At 45.2% G+C, this 24192-nt stretch overlaps 1 protein-coding gene across 6 annotated transcripts in view; it reads left to right on the plus strand.

Annotated features, from left to right (window-relative positions):
* IFT140 (intraflagellar transport 140) overlaps positions 1-24192 on the plus strand; it is a 213456-nt gene that overhangs the window by 18159 nt on the left and 171105 nt on the right. For 4 of the 6 annotated variants that reach the window (XM_075898985.1, XM_075898987.1, XM_075898988.1 and 1 more), the window contains exons 2-4: positions 6856-7035; positions 12474-12695; positions 21510-21631. In XM_075898985.1, coding sequence (XP_075755100.1) covers positions 6889-7035; positions 12474-12695; positions 21510-21631 — 491 coding nt within the window. In that variant the 5' untranslated portion in view covers positions 6856-6888. Of the gene's footprint in view, positions 1-2535; positions 2602-6855; positions 7036-12473; positions 12696-21509; positions 21632-24192 lie in introns of those variants that run through there. The other 2 variants (XM_075898983.1, XM_025188190.2) reach the window with 2 other exon arrangements.

The raw sequence follows: 24192 nt of genomic DNA on the forward strand, positions 1-24192 counted from the left end.
CGGGAGCCCCCAGCGAACCCGCGGCCTCTGAGCTCGCCGCCGGGCAGCCCTTGCTCTCGCTCGCCAGCGGATCCGCCTTCTGATCTCATCCGTCTTCCTCCACCCTCGCGCGGGCCCGCTCCGTGTCTCTTCCCGTGTCCAGCCCCACTTTCCTAGTCCCCCAGCTACCCGCGAACTTGCCGCTCATGCCGGAGCTCTGATGGCAGCTGCATTAGCAGCAAATGGAACTGACCATTTCACCAGGGCTCAGTTATTCATAAGGAAAGAGCAGAGGCTTAGCTGGGAGCAGGTTTATTGCTGACAAGACGCAGACTAGTGCCCTGGCTCAATGGGCACAGGAATGCAAACTCCTGTACGCCCCTGGCAATGGTAACAGCTCGATCACACATCAGTGCCTTGTCCCTGCCGCGAGAATAAGACTGCCCTCATAGAACTTCTCCTTTTATCTGCTGATACAGGGCCAGCTGGGCTCCATGTGGTGCTGCCTTTGCAAGGTCTTGTGGAGCCGGATGCCAGGCTGCCCATGGCATTTCAAAGCGGTAGCACTGCGCAGAGCCTGGGGACTCCCCAGCTGACCCCGGGCTCCATGCAGCGCTTCCATTTTGAACCAGGGTGGGGAGCACAGGGCCAGCAGGAGACTCCCCTGATAACCCTGGGCCAGAGGCATAACAAGGGTGTTATACGTTCAGGGACAAAGGCAAAATCTGCTCCTGCCACGCAGCAGGGCCCCAAACCTGGCGCATGCCTGAGCCCAACCCTGGGAGGACGGGGGAGCTTGTATCACCTGTTCCAGGAGCGGCCTGAGGCCGGCTGCGGTAGCTGGCGCCCCAGGTGGAGCGCGCCTGCAGAGATGTCAATGGCCTGACATCATCTGTGGGTGCCCCAGGCACCCTTGTGATGTCATCATTGGGTGACCTGGGCGTTGTCATCCTAGGTAGTGGCCAAGTCCACCTATAGCCACGGGCCACCCCTGGCCTGTTTCTCTGTCCCCTTCAGTTTGGGGCTGGGCCCCTGCACGTACTAACCTGCTGGCAGAGCTGTTGGAAGGTCGGGCTGGGGGCGGGGAGGAGGCTCCAGCCGGCAGTGGTGGGCAGAGGAGCAGGCAAGACGAGGGATGACAGGGGGAGGGAGGCTGAAGTGGCACCCAGGGGCAACTGCACCTCTCTTCACTGTGCCACTGCCATGGACTCCATGCTGCTCTGCCACAGCTGTTGCTACACTTCAAAGGTGGAGGCCCCCTTATTGACTAATTGAATAGTCAATGCAAATTGCATTGACTGTTTGATTAGCTAATTAATCAAAATTTTACATCCTTAGCACACACATAGTCTTGTTACCTTCCAGGACACAAGAATTAAATCATCACCTTAAAGATGATTTTATTAACCAAATAAAAAGCCAAAAAGATATCCTTAATAAAGCATAATTGGTTATTTGGTGTTATAGAGCAACTGAGAGAAACAAATTAAAACACGGAGAAAAAATTTATATTTTTGGGACAGTTCAGGTACAGTGAATGGGGGAGGGAAGGCACATGTAATTAACACAGAGAAATCTAACCAAAGAACCAAAACAAAGAAAAATACCTGATCATGACTGAACATATATTTCTTTCTCTACTCACGATCCATACTGATCTGCATTTCAAGGCCCAGTTCATTCCCATGTCCAATATTCCTTGTAGGCATGATAATTCTGATTACTACATATTGCTTCCTCCAGCTCTCAACTTGGAACTCATAGGAAGAGAAAGGGCAACAGGATTGAAATTTCAGCACCGTATCCCATTGGTTCTTCTGGCCCCCTGGCAACACCCTTCACTACCTGAGTTTAACCCTTTAGTCACTGAGTGCTGGCCAGAACTCCTCTTATCTATCACACATTTGCATTGAAGGAACCAAATCTGATGCTTAGTCATAATGAGAAAAGGGGGGTTTGATGTTATTTTTCCAGATTTTTTGTTTGTAAAATATTTTGTTTTTCTTTGTTTTACAGTTCCTTTGTTTAGTGACATGATAATTTGTTGCTATATATTTTAATAAATAATTTGAACACAAAAATAAGCAATAAATAAATTGGGAGACTAGCAGAGGGAGAAATTGTCTGGTCTCTTGATGAAGAGGAATGGAATCTGCTTGCATGAAGCTGATTGTAGGTTCACGGTCTAACTTAGACTTCACACTTATCCTTTCATTTTGAAGTTTACAACTTTAAGTGGGTAACACCATGTTTTAAAACTGAATTTATATGGACAATACCCTTTGAAATCTGGCTTTTAAATCTATGCCCTTTATCTGCAATGTGTTCATCTTTGACTTCTTTCACTTGTATAATATAACTTTGATTTCATACATTGTTTTTCATAATATTCCAAACACTTTTGGAGTTGGTTTAAAAATTAAAAATAATGCTACAGTGGGGAGAGACACGAAGAGACTTTATAGAAGGAATTGCAGAGTTTGAGGGAAGGGAAGTGCTCCAGAAAAGCATCTAGAAAAACATGTTTATTAGGGTGTTTGTTTGATTCACTGACAGGTATGTGACTGAGCAAGATGGGGAAACCTTGTACTCTTTGCTGAAGAAGTTGATTCGGCATGTACGGTAGCTGTTAATATCATAAATAGGATATAAACATCTTTAGGAATTGTGAGATCAGGACATAAGAACTGTAATCCTAACTGGCTGGCATGAATCTAAACCTGTGGGCTGCGTCTAGACTGGCAAGTCTTTCCGCAAAAGCAGCCGTTTTTGTGGAAAAACTTGTCAGCTGTCTACACTGACCGCTTGATTTTGCGCAAAAGCACTGACGTTCTACTGTCCGAAATTTAGTGCTTCTTGCGTAAATGCTTTGACGTTCCCATTCGGGCAAAAGCCCTTTTCCGGAAATGTTTTTGCGCAAGAGGGCCAGTGCAGACAGCTAAAAACTGTTTTGCGCAAAAAAGCCCCGATGGTGAAAATGGCGATCGGGGCTTTCTTGCGCAAAACCGCGTCTAGATTGGCACGGACGCTTTTTTGCAAAAAGTGCTTTTGCGGAAAAGTGTCTGTGCCAATCTAGACGCTCTTTCCTGCTAATGCTTTTAACAGAAAAACTTTTCCATTAAAAGCATTTGCGGAAAATCATGCCAGTCTAGACGTAGCCGTGGTGTCCAACCAGTTCTATAGCAAACTAACCACATTCAACCAGCCAAATAGCCACATGTGGCTAGCATGTTGGACACCATGAAAAAACAGTGCAGTTGTGGATGAGGACTGTTCAAATGACCTGTTGGTTTGTTATTGTACATTGCAATAATCTCAAACTTGCTAATCTGGATCTCAAAGAAACCCCCAAACCCACCAAAGCCCCCTAAAAAACAAAAAAAGCCCCAAAAAACAATTCTCCTTTTCAGAAGTTTTTTTCTTTTTTGAAAGATGTTATTACTTAAATTCCAATCTTATAATCTGTAGCATATGAGAGAACAAATTAACAAACATTTCTCCAAAACAGAACCCTATTGAAACAAAATGCTCCACTTGTGCACACAGTTATCTCCTGGATGAGAGAGAGATGTAGAAAATGTTACATAGTATACTGCATTACTAGAAGGCATGCAAATTGTAATGGCTGAGGGTGTTGAAAGAGCTTTATAGACTTATGGAGTACTGTACTTGAACAGTCCCTCTTTGAAGTCAAAAGTCTCAAAAAAAAGTACTTCATCTCCAAGTTATTGAAGCTCTTTTTGGGGCATCTTTGTGGTATTTCAGAGGTGTCCCTTTTGTATTTTGGGCTGATACTTAGGCCAGAGCTCTGAAGGCAATGATTAAAAAACTGTTTGGCTGTTACTTGCTTAACATATGTTTAAGAAAATGCATTGAGTCTAGTGTAGCTTGAGTTTGAGAGATTTTTTCAGATAAAGAAAGGCACGCTTGTAGATGTTGCATTTCATGATGGATTTAATCATCGTTGAACCTGAAGTCTTTAACTTTCTAAGGAAAAACATTAAAAAAAAAAAAGAATGAATGAATGCAGCACCTTAGGGTATGTCGAGACTACATGCCTCTGTCAGCAGAGGCATGTAAACTAGGCTACCCGACATAATCAAAGAAACCGGGGATTTAAATATCCCCAGCTTCTTTAAAATAAACATGGCTACTGCGCTGTGCCGGCTCAGCTGATCGTCGGCACAGTGCGCGAGTCAAGACGCGGCTCGGTCGACAAGGAAAGCCTTTGTTGACTGCTCCATTATGCCTCGTGAAATGAGGTTTATAGAGGCATGAGGCATGTGGTCTAGACATACCCTTAGAGATCAACAACAAATGTAGATTGTTGTGCCCACAAACTTATGATATTACCTACATTTTTTATTAGTCTCTAAGGTGCTGCAGGACCTTTTGTTGGGGATTTTTTTTTTAAATTTGTTACAGACTAACACAGCTATCCCTCTGAGACTTTTTAAGGAGAGGGTCTCCTGCTTGAGGCTTTGCAAAAAATATGAAGTGCTGTGCCTGACCTTTCAGCAAGGAGACAAAGAAAAATGTAGTTTGCCAGAAAGCCGTAGTTATTTATTATTATAGATTATGTTTTAGGTATATTTTATAATTTTACAATAATTTGATGTGTAAAATTATTTGATCATATTAAATCATTTTAAAATTAATTTTACATCATTTTTAATTTAAATATAAATTTAAGGTACTTTTAAATTTGTAGGAGATACGTGTGTTTTTTTTTTTTAAATAAAAACAAGTATAGACCATGGTTAATCAAGTAGAACAGGCTTCTGTGAAAATTTCAGATACTTTGTAAGTGAGGGTCAGAAATGTCAAAACAAGAGAATAAAAATGGGAAACTGGCACTATAATTCAAATAAAAGCCATCCAAATGTAGGTAAATAGTTTTAAACAATCACAGCAGCAACACAATATTTCATTATCATTTGCTTGAGAGACTGGACCAGAAAACTGAACTAATGTGGAAGCTGCACAACTGTCCTCTCCCTGGTTAGAGAGGTATTGCTGAGTAGAGCCACTCTGGTTTTAGATCTCCTGACTCTACCTATCCTAAGATGGAATTTTGCAATTTTCCCACTTCTAATAAACTGTACCCCAGAGCGTGGTCTATATATCCAGCCTTCATTTTCAGAAAGTGTGACTGGGCTTGGCACCTGCAGTTCTTTTCTTATGGCATCTTACCAGTCATCTGAAAACAAAATGATGATTTATTTTAACATTAGCAACAAGGCATTTGGAGGAGGACATACAATCATAGAAGATTAGGGTTGGAAGAGATCTCAGGAGGTCATCTAGTCCAACCACTTGTTCAAAGCAGGTTCAAATACTAAATTCAAATACTTGTTCAAATACTAAATTATTTCAGCCTGGGCTTTGTCAAGCCTGGCCTTAAAAAGTTCCAAGGGTGGAGATTTCACCATCTCCCTGGACAAACCATTCCAGTGCTTCACAACCTTCCTAGTAAAATAGCTTTTTCTAACATCCAACCAAGATTTTCCTCACTGCAACATGAGACCATTGCTGCTCATTCTGTCATCTGCCACCATTGAGAATAGTGGAGAGTTGAAGGCTATTATCAAACTCATGAATGGTAGACTTTTAAAAATATCCCTCATCTCCCTTATCCCACAGATTCAGATAGCCCTTTGGGTACCTACCTTGCAGTCTGGTTACTTCTTTTGCTCTCCTCCCCATGCCCTCTTGACGGAGGCTGTATCTACAGTACCAAAACTATGCTGGCATAGCTCCCTAGTGTAGACACAGCTTACACAAAGGGCATGTCTAGACTACATCCCTCTTTCAAAAGAGGGCTGTAAATTAGACAGATCGAAATTGCAAATGAAGCCGGAATTTGAATTTCCTGTGCTTCTTTTGCATAATGGTGGCCTCAAAAATGGAGTACAGGATCTTTCAAAAATGTTGGGTTTTTTTTTTCGAAAGAACCGTGTCTAGATGGCGGTTTCACTTTTGAAAAGCCCTTTTTCGAAAGAACATGCGACTGCCATTATGCAAATGAACCGCAGGAAATTCAAATCCTAGCTTCATTTGCAATTTCGATCTGTCTAATTTACATCCCTCTTTCGAAAGAGGGATGTAGTCCAGACATGCCCTAAATGCAGTTTTCATTTAATTTCAGTTGATATCAGTGATTATTTTAAAGTCTTTTTCTTTAAATTTTCACAGTTGTCAAAATTATGTGAAAGGGGACATGTGCGTATCAGACAACTGTTTAATGATGCAGATGTTGAGATTCAAAAAGTTAAAACTTTATAAACATTAAAAGACAAATTATTAACATCACTTAGAGTCCTGTGTGGACATAACATTTATATCTGCATCTATATCCACAAATGAACTGCATCTGTGGATGCAGAAACCGGTGGATAAACATCACATATTGAACTATACAAAACAAATATCCTTCAGTCAAACTCTGACATTTCAAGCTGCATTCTTTTTGCTTTTCCTTTTTCAAATATTGTGTGTGTGTGTGTACAGGGAAATTTTGTTTACCAACATCTAGTGATAAAAATATAATCATTCCAGCCTAAATAACTGAACAGCTTTAAACCATAGAGACTAAATTATAATATACTGATTGTCACCTTGGGACGTGACATAGTGTTTCATCCATTCTGTATTGTAAATTTGGCAGGGAAATTTAAGATTACTTCACTTTGAAATAATGCAGGATACTAGTCTACATGGACCATTGAACTCTTTCTGAATGGAAATGTCTATGTTCCTAAAGACTGTACCAAAGTGTAATTTTCAAGCTAGTACAGTGAAGGAGGCAATATGGTTTTTAATCTTGCCCAGTTCTTAATTCAATCTCTTAGCAATATTTGTTTTTTCCTTGCATAGGTCTGGACGCCACCTAAGACTGTGTATATCACTATGGCTGTGTATGTTGATCACAGACTAGAAGCCCCTGATTCAGCTGGGTCCCCTTCTTACATAACTTGGCATCCTCTTCATCCACTTCTGGCTGTTGCTTCCATAAGCTCAACCTCTGGAGGCAGTGTAGATATCTATTTGGAACAGGTAAGCATTCAGAAACTTCTTCTTTGGTCTTGATGTTGCTTTGCTGTGATCTTTTGATCACTACACGTTGCACCTCCCTAAACCGAGACTCTCCAGACCGGCAATATCTGTGGTGCTGCTGGACCATGGATGTTTCTGGACCAAAGAGCCCCGCGCAGGGGAGGTCTAGTGGCACGGCCGAGAACCCTAGAGCAGAGAGATCCGGTATCTGGCAAGCCCAGCTGCAAGCGGGGGGGCGGCTGTGGGCTGGTGGCAGGGGATTTCCCCATGTCTGGCAAACTCCTTTGTTTAGGACCATTCAAACAAAAACAAGAACCAAAAAATTTTAGTTTGTGACCTATGCATGACTTGTACAATTAATATCCATGATTTAATCTTAGGAATGTTGCAGGATGTGGCTGCAGCGGCTGGGGAAACCCCAAGTGCTCCGTGGTACTACTGGGGGCAGCCCTTAGAGGCCAGCAGCTGCTCTGGCCATCCTGGGACCACAACCAGGAGCTTTTGAGCTGGGATTGCTCTGACCCCCAGGATTGCTGCTTGGGCAATCTCTAGAGTCAGACGCATCGGCTGCTGGTTGGGGAGGACCTGCTGCCAGCTGCCCAGGGCTGCTAGAGTAGTGGCCGGTGCAGCTGGCCCCAGGGCTGGGGCTGCTCCAGCAGCACCCGTGTGGCTGGCTGAAGGTCAGTTTCAGCAGCCGGTGCAGCTGTCCCAGAGGCCAACTATACTGGCCATTGCAGAAGTCACAAAGATTGTAGGAAGTCACATAATCTATGACTTCTGTGACAGACACAGAGCTCTATTGAAGGTTTATCAAATTAAGCAATTTTAGACTTTTCTGAAGTCAGCAACAAGTTCTTGAATTACTTGGATTTAAACAACAGAAACATCACCTCGAGTCTTACTGATTACTGGCTTTTTTATTTTTCTTTGAGCTGATTATCAACATACTGTTGATCTATAGTGGCTACTCAGTGGTCATACAATAAGAAATACAACTTTACCTGCCAAATGTACAGCAGTGTACCATGGATTTAACATTATTTCATGGCCCAAGATGACAGTCAGTATGTTATGACTTAGTCTCTATTGGATTTAAAAGTTTTAGGTTTAGTTATGCTTGGAAGGATTAGATATGTATCACTAAATGTTGGTAACCTCTGTTTTCCTATGTACACACAAACCAACGAAAATATTTCCATTGGCAACATTTGAAATTTACAAATAGGCGCAAGAAGACGACCTTGAGAAGTCATTAGTTTGATTTAAAGGGGAAAAATTACAGTGAAATTGATACATGTTTAGTTCTTCCGAACATGAAGCCAAACATTTACCTTTGGATATTCAGCACCAAGGAAATATTTATTGAGGTTTCAGCTTGAGTCAGTGTTCTTCATATTAGGAAATGTAAAAGACACCATAATTCCTTTACCCAGAGGCTGAACCAGCCTGCTAGAATCCAATTAGTTTATCATATAGGATCTGTCCATGTTATGGTTATTGCTTACTGCAGTTCTAGTATGTGGGTTTCAGCCCACAAAAGCTTACGCCCAAATCAATTTGTTAGTTTTTAAGGTGCTACAGGACTCCTCGTAGATGTAGCATGATTTCCCTATCGTGGACAGTGACTATTTTTCCCCATGAGAACTGTTGATAGACTTCTCAGCCGGAGCGTTCATAGCAGAGTTTGGTTGGCATGTTTCTTAGGAAGACTTCTGTCTGCACTGGTCATAGAGATGGTTCTGGAACCCAGCTTTGTTGAAAACTATTTAAAATATGGCAGTATTGCCAGAAGCTGGTAGTGAACAACAAGCGTGGTTCCTTTGATTGTTCTGTTCATTCCCTCTGAAGCACATGGTATTGGCTACTGTTAGAAGACAAGATACTAGGCTAGATGGACCATTGATCTAACTCAGTGTGGCTGGTCTTATGAAGTATGGATGGGGTATATATGATTTCAGATCCTTTACAAAGGTGGGTAAGTATATTTATCCACACTTTATGTAAAGAGAAGCTGATACACAGAGAGGTCCAAGGTTTCTCAACAAATCAGCCGCACAGGCAGGAATTGAATTCTCAGTCCTGACACTTTTTGTCACTTTTGCCACTAGAGTAGGCTATATCCTCAGTAGAAACATGTGAGTGTTTTGTTTTTCTCTATCAAAACTTTGCTGTGTTGCCATACTGGTCCCCGGATATGAGAGAAACAAGGTGGTGAGATATTGTATTTTATTGGGTTAGCTTCTGTTGGTGAAAGAGGCAAGCTTTCAAGCTACATATATTTTTTTTTCAGGTCTGGGAAACTTACACTGAGTATCACAGCTAAATACAACATAGATTTTCCCCCTCTTATGGCATTGAGACAACTCCTAGCCCCATTAAGTTCCTTAACAGAAGCAAGCTCTCTACAGACCAGAACCCACCAACTCAAAGTGCCATGAGACATAATGGATGCAAAATCTAGCAACATATCTCCATTGCTACAATAGTCAATATTCCCCACAACACACCTTTTGAGCTTCATGGATCCTATACATCAGGCCTGGGCAAAATACGGCCCCCCCAAAACACCAGATCCAGCTCGTGGCAGCGGGCAGCCCCATGCACCAGGCAGAAACTCGGCTACAGGGCTCTTTTTCTGTGTTAAAACTGGAGGGGAGGAGGGAGGTTTTTAGGAGCTGCCCCACCCCCAGCACATTCCCATTGGCCGGGATTTGGCAAAAACCAGCCACTGGGAGCTGTTTGTTAGAATAACAGGCAGCTAAGAAGAATCACACCCCCATCTCCTGGGCTCAGTTATTCATGAAGCACATTGCCAGACAAGCAGGCTGGCTGGCTGGGAACATTTTAATCTCTGCAGGCAGGTAGGCTAGTTTGGCAGCTGACAATTAAGTCTCTTGGCCACAGCCTGCTTCTGGCACCTCAGCCCCTTCCTGCCCACTCCTTCCCCCCTCCCCCCACACTCAACATACCCAAATCCTCTGTTCCCCTCTTACAGTCACACCTCCTCCCAGATCTGGCCCCCAATCTCCTGCCCTAGGTCACAATCCACTCCTACCCTAGGTCACATCTCAAACCCCTGCCCTCCAGTCCCCTACCCTAGGACACAACCACCTGCTTCCTCCCAACTCCGTCCCAGACCCCACTCTCTCTCCTGCACCTCAGTCCCTTACCCTAAGCTCCCTTCTGCACCCAACCTCCATCACAGACCCTGCACTTCCTCCATTAATATCATGGAAGAGTGCAGCCCTCGTGACCACTTTCCAAAATCTTGGAGTGGTCCCCCGTCAAAAATTATTGCCCACCCCTGCTATACATATATATGAAAATATGTCGTTTACCTCATTCAGTGCATTAAATGCCACAATAAGAGCTATGTGGTGAAACCAGACAATCACTATGCTATTGAATAATTCTCTCACACAAAACTAAAGGATAAAAACACCATGTCACCTGTGGGCAAATACTTCTCACAAAACAATCACTCCATATCTTACCTATCAGTCCTCATCCTGGAAGGGAACCTGCACAACAGCTTCAAGAGACAAATCTGGGAACTTAAATTAATGACTGCAGGGTTCTAAGGCTGTGTCTCTCACTAGAGAGCTTACAGCTGGTACAGGACAGCGGCACTCCTATAAGATCTTTCTTGTAGCCGCTGTACGATGATGGGAAAGAGCTCTCTCGTCAGCATAAATTAATCCACCCCCTATAAGTGTCAGTAGCCATGTTGGTGGGAGAATATTCATCCCTCTAGCCTAGCGGGGCTCAGAGAGGGGCTTCTCCCTCTCAGGGTCAATGGGTGGCCACTCCGCCCCACTAGCTGATTCCCCTCTCAGTTCTATTGGGGAATCAACTGTTGCTGCTAGCCCTAGGGTAGTCCATAGCCCAGCACACAGTCTGTAATAAAAGTATTTAAGCACCGGCCCTCGTTCAGGACAGGGCAACAATAATCCATAAACCGTCCTTAGGTTTGTCCCTAGTTCAGGGTGGGGCGGCAGGCAAACAAACTAATAGTTCAAGGCCTGGACCCTGGTTCAGGGTGGGGCAGCAGGAAGATAGTTTTAAACCCAGGCCTTGGTTCAGGGTGGGGTGGTAGGCAAACAAACAAATAGTTCAAGTCCCATTCACAAAAACCCCAGCCGGGTCCCTTTGCTCAAGCAGAGGTTTGGCAGATACAGGCTGCTGATTGGGAACAGCCAAGGGGGGGATACAGCCACCCAAGAGTAGGGTGGCAAAGGGGGTGCAGGCCTACCCACTCCACTGTGTCCCAGCCAAGGGCCCTACCAACAGCAGCAGGGATCCATTTCGCAACATGCTGACCTGGTTTTAGCTCAGCCAAGAGAGGGGCAGCTATCACTGGGTTCTTTGTATTCTTCACCTTAAACTGTACATGGGTCCAGTGCAGATCCTCTGGGCACCGTCCTTCTGGAACCTCTGGCCAGGTAAACAGACCCTTCAGGCAGTCATCCAGTAGTGGGCCTGGCGACCCAGACCAGTCCTTGGCTTCCCTGGGATCCAGTTGCTCACTTAGGTGTGCAGGGGAGGCTTCTGGCTTCTCTGGTCACTGGGGCTTGGCTGGCCTCTCTGGCAGGCCTTTTACATCCTTGGCCCTGCCTCGGTCAGGTGCGTTGCTAGAGCCAGGGGCTGCCCACAAAGCTCAGGGAAGGGCTTCTCCTCCTAGGGGTCAATGGGCAGCCACTCTGCCCCACTACAATCTCTCTGAGTGACATCATTTATGTGACCAAAACTGGTAGTATAGACAAAATCTAAAGAACACAATCTTAATAAAGACACTGGATTGATGGCTTATTACAACAATCTGGAACTCACTAAACCACCTTTTTTGTCATATGACAGCAGGTGTGTTAATGGGCCACTTCAGCTTTATCAGTTTCTGTGAATATGTATTATGTACTTGTGCTAAACAATCTGTTCCCCCTTGAATTTGACTGTGACACTTTGATTATCTTTCCCACACCTGAAGAAGGATTCTGTAGCTTTAAAGCTTGTCTTTCAGGAACAGAAGTTGGCCTATAAAAATATTAATCACCCACCTTGGCTGTCGAAAGTATCATTTTGTACATTCAGTCTTGGTAGAAACTTTCTCAATCTCTAGAACATGAATGAAAGTTTCTTTAGTCTCAGTGACAGTTCCTCATATGTAATGAGAGAAGGTAAGGTTTAATACCAGTATTGTGTGTTCATAAATAATTGTGTTATCACTCATTTGTTTAAAAAAAATTTTATACACATGAGATACCTGTGGACAACGTAGGAAATAAATGTCTTGTATGTCTACTTGAGATGTTGCAGTGTGCTCTTTGCTTATCTTGCCTCTATGGTAGAAAATATCTTATTTGTTGGAGGGCAGATGTGTTGAATTGTAAGAGGGTTTATCTCAAAGCCCTGTACTGAGATCTGTTTGTTCCTATTTGCAGGGAGAACATGTGCCTGATTTACACACTGAAAGGAATTTTCCGGCCACATCCCTTAGCTGGCACCCATCCAGACTGATCCTGGCAGTGGGCTGGGAGACTGGGGAAGTGGTGGTGCTTAACAAACAGGACAAAGAGTACCACACGGTACCCCCCAACCATAACGCTGAAATTACTGTCATAAACTGGAGTACAAATGGTACCCGCCTTGTGTCTGGTGATAAGGTAAGAAGCGAAGCTGGCTTGACATGTATAATGGATCCTGGAGATGGAGAAGGAGAGTGGGATTTAACAGTAATGGGAGGAGGGGGGAGAATTGTGAGGAAAAGATTAATTTCATCATAGTAAGTATTAGTTTGCATGCTTCTGAAACAGAAATGGGTTTATATCAGGATTTCCCAACTTTCTTTATTTATTGGCTTTTGTACAGCACTCTAAGCTATTTTAAAGATTAATAAATTTAACTTCACAACATATTCTATGGTGGTACTATCACCATTTTACAGATGGCAAAAAGAGGCACACAGCAGTGGAGCCATCCCAAAAGTTTGTGGCATAATTGGCAATAGAACCTTGATCTTCTTAGTCCTAGTCCAGTGCCTTTATCACAAATCCTGCCTCTTTCTTACCCCACTTTTATATAGTGACCCTCCCTCAAGCACAGCAAAAATCTTTGACTCTTTCTTTTATCAGTGCATTTTTAGTTGGTGCAAAGAGCAAAAAGACTCTAGAGGGGGAAATATGTTGTGGGAATATATTTAAAATACATTAAACTTCATTTCTTGCTGAGTTGGTTGCTCTTCTGTGTTAGTGAAATGAGGAATTACCTAGTGAATATTTTGTGCTCATCATTATATATAAGTACTGGATTCTGTTACTGTCAGTTCCTAAGCTAAAAAAGAAACATGCTGTTCCTTTTGTCTATTTTCTGTGACTTTTTTTGACATACCCGCTGGGATAAGACAGAGTTTCTCCAGAGATTTCAGCTTTGTTTTGAGATTTACTGTCACTATTATTCCATGAAAAAAATGTAGATCTAATTATTGGCTGTAAAACTTCTGTTACATTTGATGTCTTGTCAAAGAAACTCATAAAAGTCATAGTTGAATTGTCCAGTTGCTTATTGGATAATTGGGCAACAGTGGTTAAAATAAAGAAGAGAACATGATGTAGAGCACAGTGTAACTCAAGGAGGTTTAGTATTGAGAAACAGTAATAAGCATATCTAAGATAACTTTCATCCCAGTATCTTAGTACTATCCACTTTCAAATTCCTCCTGAAAATTCTCCATTGCCTTTGTGCCTACACAAAGGTTATGTCTAGACTACACTGAAGTTTCTAAAGAGGATATGCAAATTCCATAGGAATTTGCATATCTTCTTCTGATCTCACTTTCGAAAGTGGAGCTTTTGAAAGTGAAATTAGTCAGGACACGGGTTTTTTGGCAAGCCCCCCCCTTTTTTCGAAAAGCCGCATAAACCTCATTTTTTGAGGAAGAGCGGCTTTTCTAAAAGGGGAGGAGGTTGCTGAAAAAAACATGTCCCGACTACTTTCACTTTCGAAAGCTTCACTTTCAAAAGTAAGATAGGAAGAAGATATGCAAATTCCCATGGAATTTGCATATCCTCTTTTGAAACTTCAGTGTAGTCTAGACAAGCCCTAAACTTAACAGTGGTGATATTGCTGGTATGTAGAGGCCACTGCCCATCAAGCAGACCAATATTGTTTCATCATTTACTTGCACTACCCTATCTGGCTAGTTGTTGTTCTTTACATACAATCCTTCTAGAAAAGGACACAAATTGGCTTTCTTTCACTCTTGACAGTAAAGCTGCTTAATTACAAGGGTTAAATGTAGATGATTTACTTCACATGCATATTGCCAGAACTATAAGAGAATGTCCACAGAAAGCGGTAAGTGCTGTGTCTTGTTTGAAGATCATGAGACTTGATCACAGCCTAATCTTTAAGGAGCTTTTAGACTCTTTGTAACTGTAGTGTCCTCTGCAGGGAATGCCCAGCCCTCAGTAATTAAAATTTAGGCTCCAAGTGATGATCAGGACCACTTTATTAACATTTTAAGTATGAGAGATCTTGGATAACTTCAGGCTTTTGGTGGCTCAGCAGTATCAGAGGGTCTAGGTGCTTTATACAGGTATTAGGAGTGCAAGTGTCTTTATAAAGCAAATGGCTTTTACAGCAAAAGGCAAAAGCTTTGGGCTATTAGCAATGGTTCAGAGGATACCAAGATGTCAAATCTCATGGAGATAAATGTCACTGTGTCATCTCTAGTTGCCATGATGAAATCTGGCTAGTTCTACTCTTCTTCTGCAGCCACTTGCACTAGTGCATAGACACAGATTCTATGCATTTGCCGTTTCCAGCTTGATACACCCAGGCCTGAGTTTGGCAACAAACTTAAGACTAGCTTGGCCTTTGTGGAGTAAATATTTTTATTCAAGAGCTTCAGTCTTGCCTTCTAGTTCTCTTCTACAAATATCTTCTTTTAAGCAGAGGCTAATTACACAGTTTAGTTTCAAATCCCTGGCTTTGCTAGTAGTTGGGGAGCAAAGATTACCTTGACATTATGCGATGAAAAGTCACTTTTAAGTTTTCAGAACCATACTATATGCTGAATTCTAGCTGAGTTGTATATGGGAGAGATATATGGAAGTGCTGTGCTATGCTTCATACAAGTACTACTAATGTTTCATGTTTGTGAGAACTAAATTTATTTACAGTATATTAAAAAGAATAAATCCTAATAACCCTTTACTGTAATTTGTCCTAATATAATCTAAACTGCAATCTGATTTCACATTTTTATTCTGTTTTTATTCATTGCCTAGCACAGTATGCCCCCAGTTGCAATTGGGCACTCCAGTGCTACCCAACACACATAGTCTAAAAATTTTGGCTGCAAAGCTGGTACCATAAGTCAGCTTGTTGGGATTGTAAATGTACATGTCATGCTGCATTGTTACTTGCTTTTCTGTTTACTCCACTTTTCTTCTCAGAAAAAGATTGAAATGGATAGATATCCAGAACTGGAGTGCTTTAGACTGCAGAATTCTCAATTTCAGCTTTCTACCAATTTGTAAAACTGGGTCAGGGTTTTATGTTCAGCGCAATACCTCTCCTTATTATTTATTTTATGTGTGTGTGGGGTGAGATAGAGGGGGGAGATTGAAGCAGTTGTGTGTAGGTTGGACATAGAAGAGAGTAAATAAAAGCTTTGTTTTTCAAATAACTACATAATGTTGCCAGTAAACTGGTTTTAGATCAGGAGATTTCAAGCTTCATAGGCTAATAATTATTACTTCTCATGGTAACACGATAGCAATCTTTGCATATTTGATGACTGGGAAAAATGCCAGAAAGTAAAATATGGCTTTGGGTAGGGTGAGCAGGTATAACTTGGAAGTAATGGGAGTTAGAAAAGGAGGCTGTGTCTACACTGGGCCACTTATTCCGGAAAATCAGCCGCTTTTCCGGAATAAGCTGCGAGCTGTCTACACTGGCCCTTGAATTTCCGGAAAAGCAACGATGCTCTACTGTACAAAATCAGCCACTATTCCGGAAAAAACTATTCTGCTCCTGCTCAGGCATAAGTCCTTATTCCGGAACACTGTTCCAGAAAAGGGCCAGTGTAGACAGCCCAGTAGTCTTTTCCGGAAAAAAGCCCCAATCGCGAAAATGGCGATCGGGGCTCTTTTCCGGAAAAACGCGTCTACATTGGCCACAGACGCTTTTCTGGAAAAAGGGATTTTCCGGAAAAGCAGCCTGCCAATGTAGACGCTCCTTTTCCGGAAAAACTGAAAACAGAATAGTATTCCGTTTTAAGCATTTCTGGAAATTCATGCCAGTGTAGACACAGCCGGAGAGTTTAGACTGAACATCAGAAAAAAATGTATTGACAGAGAGTTCTATTATTCTGGAACAGTGTCTCAAGAGAAGGTCCATTCTTGAGACAGTTAAAATTGGACTGGACAAAATTATAGAAAATAGACTCTGAGAAACAAATTTTCATTGGCTCCTGTGTCATGGACTAGATAACTAATGGCCTAATGAGTGTGTTTCTTGTTTAACTTTTGTGACGGTGTAATACAGGAAATTCTGGGAGCATGCTGAGTGGGTCAGTTCAGGGTGAACTGCATTGAGACAAGTCTACTTACAGCCCAAGACTGGGGGTCCTCCATTATAAGGCACACTAAACCAGTAACAAAGGGCACTTGTGTTTACAACACTGGCTACAAGAAGTCACACAAACAGTCCTCTTACACATTCCAGTTCTCTATGCCACCACCAGTATCACTGCTTGTACAGATGAGAGGCTATGAAAACCAATCTCACTAAATCAAAACAGGTTCTTCTGATCTTAAAGGACCAGCCACATTACCAGGTCAATTTATAACTCAGATCTTACCCAAAAAAGCAAGTGGTAAGCCAATTAATGAAAGAAAAGATGAGAGTTAAAGTTGTTAAAGGAATCAAATTACATATACCAATTTCAGTTCTTGTTGCAGGCTTGTAGCAGAGTTGGAATAATCTGCTGTCTTAAATCAAGCCTCTGGAATGCATTCTCCATTAGGATGGGTCTTCAGTGCTTTCAGGCTTTAGTTCACAGCAAAGATGCTTCAGTGGTGATGAGCTGGATTGAAGACAAATGGAGGAACCTCCAGGCCCTTTTTATAACCTTGCCCATGCTGAGGGACTCCCGTTGTTCTTGATGTGTAAAAATATGTCCCAAGATGGAGTTTGTCATATGGGAAGGTCACCTGTCCATGGATGTTTTAGTCCTTTTTAGACATACGAACAGTACAAACAATTGATCAATCATAAGCTTTTCATAGACATCTTACTTGGTCCACTTTGTACAAAATTTGGTGAAAATATGTAACAATGGTTGCAACAATACACAACCCAATAATGCCACCCGAATCCAATAATTAGGGTTATGGTACCCCCAACTTCTAAGAAAGTCATTTAAAATTTCTTTCTGATCTTAAAAATGAATAAGTCCTCACTATACCCATGCATCCTCATCCAGATTTTTTTTTTAAATGTTGCAACATTTCTAAAATTCTCTCTTCTGTGCTGGTTGATCTACAAATAATGACACTCTGTTTCTCTGATCATAAGTGCTTTTGCTTTGCATGCCTACTCTGGCCTTGCAAATAGGTATTGGATTGAAATTAACAAGAATTCTAGAGTTGGATTCTTGTTCATTTTAGTAACCTGACTGCTCACAAAGAAGGAAAAATGGGATATGGGGTTCGAAGACAATGTATAAGTTCATGTGTGTGGTATATATGTGCAGAACAAAACAAGGTTGGTCCAGTATTAGGCTGTCTGCCTTAGTAATGTCCTTTTTATTAAGAATGGAAGTAATTAAGGTACTTTTCCAGGAAGCTTCATTTTAGATAAATAGTGAAATGCTATCATTTAAAAAAGTCATTTGAAGTTTTTGCCATCTGTGAAGTGGGGAAGGGTAATCTTTCCTACATATTAAAAAAATAAAGATGAAAGGTACTAAATAAAAGATAAATACCATGTTATTTATTCCAGGGTGGTCAAATATTGGAATAAATTGCCACGGGAGGTGGTGGAATCTCCCTCTCTGGAGATATTTAAGAACAGGTTAGACAGACATCTGTCAGGGATGGTGTAGACGGAGCTTGGTCCTGCCTTGAGGGCGGGGGGCTGGACTCGATGACCTCTTGAGGTCCCTTCCAGTCCTATTATTCTATGATTCTATGATTCTATAATGGACATTTTTTCTGATATTTAGCCTACATTTTTTCTTAATTCTCATTAGTCCCAAATTATACTTTCTCACCCTACCCAAAACCATGTACAGTATATTGCTGAAAGTGATTAAAATGTCAGTTGAGTAGTTTGTCTCCTGATTATTATCTGTTTGAAAAGAATGTCTATTAGGGTACGTCTACACTACAACGTTAATTCGAACTAACTTAGTTCGAATTAGTTAATTCGAACTAAGCTAATTCGAACTAATGGATCCACACTAAAAAACTAGTTCGAATTAGCGTTTTGCTAATTCGAACTAGCATGTCCACATTAAGAGGACCCTGAACCGGGGTTAAGGATGGCCGGAAGCAGTGCCGGCAGGGCATCAGAGGAGAACTTAGAGCGTGGAGATGCTGCCTCAGGCTAGCCCAGGGCTGCGCTTAAAGGGACCCGACCCCCACCCCGGACAGACAGTTCTCAGGGGTGCCCCGCTTGCAAAGCAGTCCTGGCTTGGAGTGCCCGGACTACTCACACTGGGCACATCACAGCTCTCGGCCATCAGCCCGGCTGCACTTGCCGCAGGCTGCCATCTGGGGAGAGCGGGCAATTGGGGGGCTGCAGGAGAGCTTCCACCCCCAGAAGCCCGCAGAGCCAGCCCAGTCCTCCCCATCGGGGGCTCGTACCCCATTCCTCCCTCACCTCCTTCCACTTACCCTTCCCTAGCCCCTCTTCTTGATGTACAAAATAAAGATAACGTGTGGTCAAAACTAGAAACTCTCTTTATTTAACAAAACTCGGGGAAACTGGGAAAAGGAGGTGGGAGAGGGGAAGAGAGAGGGTGGGAGAGGGGAGGGGGAAAACTGGGAGGAGGGAGCTGAAAGGGGGAAGCAAGGGAAAGGAGGGGGTGGGGAAACTCAAGGATCAGGGGAGGGGGTCTCGCCGGGCCAACCGCCTCCCAGCACTGCGAGGGAGGGGGCCTCGGCGTCCCCGGGGGGATGGGGTGGAGGGTGTGGAGGTTGAGGTGGGGGGTGTGGACATTGAGGAAGAGGTTGTGGGGGTTGAGGAGGAAGAGGTGGGAGGGGGGGCAGGAGTGGGAGGAGGGACAGCAGTTGGGGGGGCAGCAGGCGTAGGACCAGCACAGGGCACCATGCTCTGCAGCAGGAGCTGCAGGTTGGTGCTCAGCCCTCGGACCTCAGCCAGCAGCTCGTGGCGGAACTGCAGGTCTTCCCGCATCCAGGCCTGCACTGTGCGGTGCACGGCTCGCAGGGCCCCCAGGCGCTGGTCCCGGTACTCCTGCTCCGTGCTGGCGGTCCGGAGCAGGCCGCGGGTGTGGGAGCATGTCCCGGGCGGGGGGGTGCGCCCTGCACGAGCAGCTGGTGCAGCTGTAGAGAAAGAAGAGAAGTGGTCAGTTCTCCCTGGGGATGCAGAGGATGATGCCCAGCCCCCTCCCCAACTCCGCAACGTGAGGGTGACCATGTCCTGCACCGTCACAGCTGCTGTGCTTGTACAGAGGCCATGGTCAGGATGTCTGGCTCTCCCCGGGACTGGGAGCTGCCCCAAGACCGCACCCATGTCCCTGTGCCATGTATAGTGTGGCCGGGGTGGCGGGGGGGAGGGGGAGATGTCCCCTGCCTCCGTGTAGAGGGGACATGTGAAGGGAAAGCATCCTGCTGGGTCCTGCCTCGGGGTCGGGAGCATGTCACGTCTCTTTGCACAAGCATGTGCCTATTGGGCAATGGCCCCTGGGTGTCACGCAGCTGGAGCCACCTGCCCAAGGGTGGCATGGCATGTGCTCGCACGTGCACAGGTGTCTGCGTGATCCGTGGAAGGCATGGCCCACGTGCGCGGTCTCTGGTTTCCCTCCCACCTCCCCCCCCGAACTACTTAATTCAAACTACTTACCCGGTACCGTCTCCCTGGTCCACCCTGCTGGAACAGCTGGCGGTGGCCCCTCCGGTGCGCCCAGGTCAGGGCCCTCCGGTCCCGGCTCGCTGTCCCCCGGGCTGGCACGGACCGCCCCTCCCCCCACGAGTTGCTGGAGGGCGGGGAAGTAGGGGCAGGTGTCATCTCCTGCAGCGGCGCCGCCCCTGGTGGCCCTGGTGTACCCCTTCCGTAGCTGCTTCAGTTTAATTCGCACCTGCTCTTGGGTGCGCCTGTGTCCCTTGCGGGCCATGGCGGCTGCTATGCGGCCGTAGATGGCCGTGTTCCTCCTCCTAGTGCGGAGATCTTGGAGATTGGGGGCCTGCCCCCAAATCTCAATGAGGTCCATGACCTCCGCACTAGTCCAGGGGGCCGCGCGCCGTCTACGGCCCCTGGCTGGCCCCTGGGTGCTCGGGGACTGGGCAGGGGACAGCTCGCTGCCACTGGCTGCCTGGCTCATGGTGGGGCCACTGGCTCAGGGGTAGACACTGCTGGCAGGGCTGTCTGTCTCCAGTGCCGTCTGGCCAGAGTCTACCCCTTTAAGGGCCCGGGGCTGGGGGAGAGGAGAGGAGTTTTCCTGGTTGTGCCCAGAGAGGCCACCAGGGGGAACCTGGGAAGGGCTAGCCTCCCACTAGTTCGAATTAAGGGTCTACACAGCCCTTAATTCGAACTAGTAAGTTCGAACTAGGCTTAGTCCTCGTGGAATGAGGATTACCTAGTTCGAACTAAGCGCTCCGTTAGTTCGAATTAAATTCAAACTAACAGAGCGCTAGTGTAGCGCCTAGGAAAGTTAGTTCGAACTAACGTCTGTTAGTTCGAACTAACTTTGTAGTGTAGACATACCCTTAGAGGTGTAAAGGGTTAATGGTTACCCCGTAAGCATACCACTTACTGGCATGATTACTAGGGTAACTGGTTAATCAGCAGGTTGTTCCGCTGGAGCAGCTCTTCCTTCCTTTCTCCTGCCTGCAGTGTGGTGTGGCAGGTTTGGCCCAGTCTGACTAGAGCAGTCCCTGTCCGTGGCACAATGCAGAAAGCCTGGCTGGGCTGGAGCAGCCCCCTGCCACAGAATCAGAGTGAATCAGTTAAACATTCCGTTTAGCCTATTCACTTTGGGTATGTCTACACTAGCTCGTTAGTTCAAGCTAGGCAGGCAAACAAGGGCAACCGGAGTTGCAAATGAAGCCTGGGATTTAAATATCTCGGGCTTCATTTGCATGTTCCCGGGCGCCGCCATTTTTAAATCCCCCTTAGTCCGAACTCCATGCTGAACTCCTTTAGTCCGAACTAACGAGCTAGTGTAGACATACCCTTTTTAACTGGGGATCTTACATTCCTAATGTCTCTCTCTTTTGTTGTTCTTCTAGCTTGGAGGCCTGGTTCTATGGAGACTGGACCAGCGGGGTCGAGTTCAGGGCCCCCCTTTGTTGAAACATGAGTATGGAAAGCAACTTTCTCACTGTATCTTTCGACCTCCACCTCCTGGCGAGTAAGTAGAATGCCTCATTCAGAACTCTGCTAGACTTTGCCTCTCATTTTAGGGTTGCGGATTTCTTACTGTTAGGTTTGTTACACAGAGCTCTCATGGGAATTCAAGCACACACCTTGTAGGAGCTCTTCCTAATTGCACCAGTCATCAATAATGTTCATCTACCTTAGAAGTAAAACACAATTCTCTACTGCATGCTATATCCAGGGCCGTCCTTGGGATTTATGGGGCCCTAGGCTGGATTAGGCCCCACTGACCTCAGTGTGAGGAGGGAATACAGCTCCTATACAAAACCTGCTCAGAGGCCAGGCTGCTCCATACCAGCCTCCCCACTTGCCCACCTCACAGATGGCTCATATTAGCTACCACGGCTTGAATTAAAACTTTTGTATGAAATTGGGGAAAATTTAAAACCCGTTTACAAAGTTAAAAAATAAAAGCTATGAAAACATTAATATATTTGTATTTACGGTGTCATTATTCATTCCCTGAACTGAACCTGACCCACAGCCTGGTGGTTGTGGTTGGGGAAGATGGGGTGGGTGAACACTGGTGGAGGTGGAATGGTGCAGGGGCTCCCCCCACGAGTGCTGCTCAGGGAAAGGATAACTGTGGGGGGGGGGGGGAATGGGGCAAAGGAACCTCAGTCCCTAGTTCCTCGGTGAGGCCTGGGCCAAAGGGGCTCACCTGGAGTAGGGGGTATCCATGGGTCACGGTTCGTCCATAGAGTGCCGGTGTTAACTTCTGCCCAGCATGGTCCAGGATCCCCACCATGCTCCCTGGCCTCTGCAATCAAGTAGTGATGAGGCCAGAGTGGGTGCATGGGACGGAGGGGATCTGCATTGTAGTGCCCTCCACCAATGCTGCCCCAGGCCTGGCAAGAACACAGAGAGGAGGTAGGAGCCATGCCACAGGGGAGACCAGCTGCCTGCAGCAGCCAGAAATGGCTGAGCTGGCCGTCAAGCCTTCCTCTCCCCGCCCCACTTGCACCATCATGTGGTACGAGCCTCCAGGGGAGGGATGCAGTCAGAGAAGAGTTGCCAAGGCTCCTCTCTGCCCACCCTGCACTGTTGGTAAGAGAAGCAAGTGGGTGGGAAGAGGGGCAGAGAGAAGGCTAAAAGCAGTGCACACAGCTGCATTGGAGCACCTGAAAATTTGGTACCCCAAATTTGTTGCATATGCTTAGGGACAGCCTTGACTGTATCCCCCACTAGGAGCGCTCCTTACTCTCTCGCCAACCATACCCTCCCCACTTTCAGCCTAGCTCTCAGACCTAGCTCCCTCATTTCTCCCCGACTGCCACCCCATTTCACACACCTTCTGGCTTGTTTCGAGCACCCATTCCTGCTGGTTTCTTCCTCACTCTCTAGTCCCAGAGCTTCTTCATCCTCCTCATATTCAGACACCCTCTTGAACCCATTTCCTTGCCATCTTCCTTCTACTTACCTATGTTTCCTCTAATTTTTTTCCATCTGTCTGCAAAATACATTTTATGTGTATCAAGGCATATATGGATGTGAACCACCAATCGAAACAAAAAAACTTAAGATATCTACTATATATTTGAGAGGGTCTGTTTGTCTGTGAATGTGTCTGTCTGTCTGTCTGTTTGTTCAAAAACTCCAACTAAACAGTAAGAGGTAGGACCACCAAATTTGATATGCTGCTTTCTCTTACTATAACTTAAAGCGAGGTAAGGGTTTGACTGTGCTAGGACAATGGGATATGCCTGGAATGGGACTGTTTTCCATAACACAGAAATGGAGGGGCCTGCTAGCAGAGACAGTTACAAGGGGGCAACAAGAAGCAAGAGATGGGGACCCCATGCTGCCCTACACACACAGGGAGCCGCCATTTGGGATACCTGGCCAATGCCACAGCCAGTCCTGGAGAGCTGCCATCTAGGGCAGCACGGCCCCTGTCTGCTGCTGCGCCTCTCACACTGCCAGCCCGCTGTCCTTAGTCCCTCCTTACCCCCAAAACCTGACTCCAGGACCCCCTCACGCCCCCTGCCCTGAGCCTCCCAACATCCCCAAACTCCTGCACTCTCCAGCACCCTGCCCTGAAGGACTCAAGTAATGTCAGGTAAATCTTCTATAAAAATATATATAGAAAGGTACCAACTGAATAATTACTCCAGCCAGGCCAGGTTACTCCAGCCAGGCCAGGAATTCTGAGCTTTTTAGAATTCACTGCTCTTTTCAAGACCCTCACTAAAAGCTCCTGAGCTCTGCTGTCTTCCTTCCCCTGCTCTCCAAAGATGGGGTACATGGAGGAGAGAGGAGGAGAAACAGACTGTGTGCGTATGTGAGAGAGAGAGACAGACTGAGCTGGCTGCTGGGGAAATCTCAGAAACAATGCACTGCCTCTTTAAGAAATGCACTCATTCACCATTCAGTCCTAAGACCACAGCAGTTCCGAGTGGTCCTCCTGAAACAGGTAGTCTCCTTTTCCTGCACTGCAGAGATGGGATTGAGAAGGGGGACATGCTTGACATCTGCATTCCCCTACCCCGCTCTGTACAGCTAGCAAGAAGCTCCAGGGAGGAGGAGCTGCAGGAT

Source organism: Pelodiscus sinensis, chromosome 16 (genome assembly GCF_049634645.1).
Source record: "Pelodiscus sinensis isolate JC-2024 chromosome 16, ASM4963464v1, whole genome shotgun sequence".
NCBI lineage: Eukaryota > Metazoa > Chordata > Testudines > Trionychidae > Pelodiscus > Pelodiscus sinensis.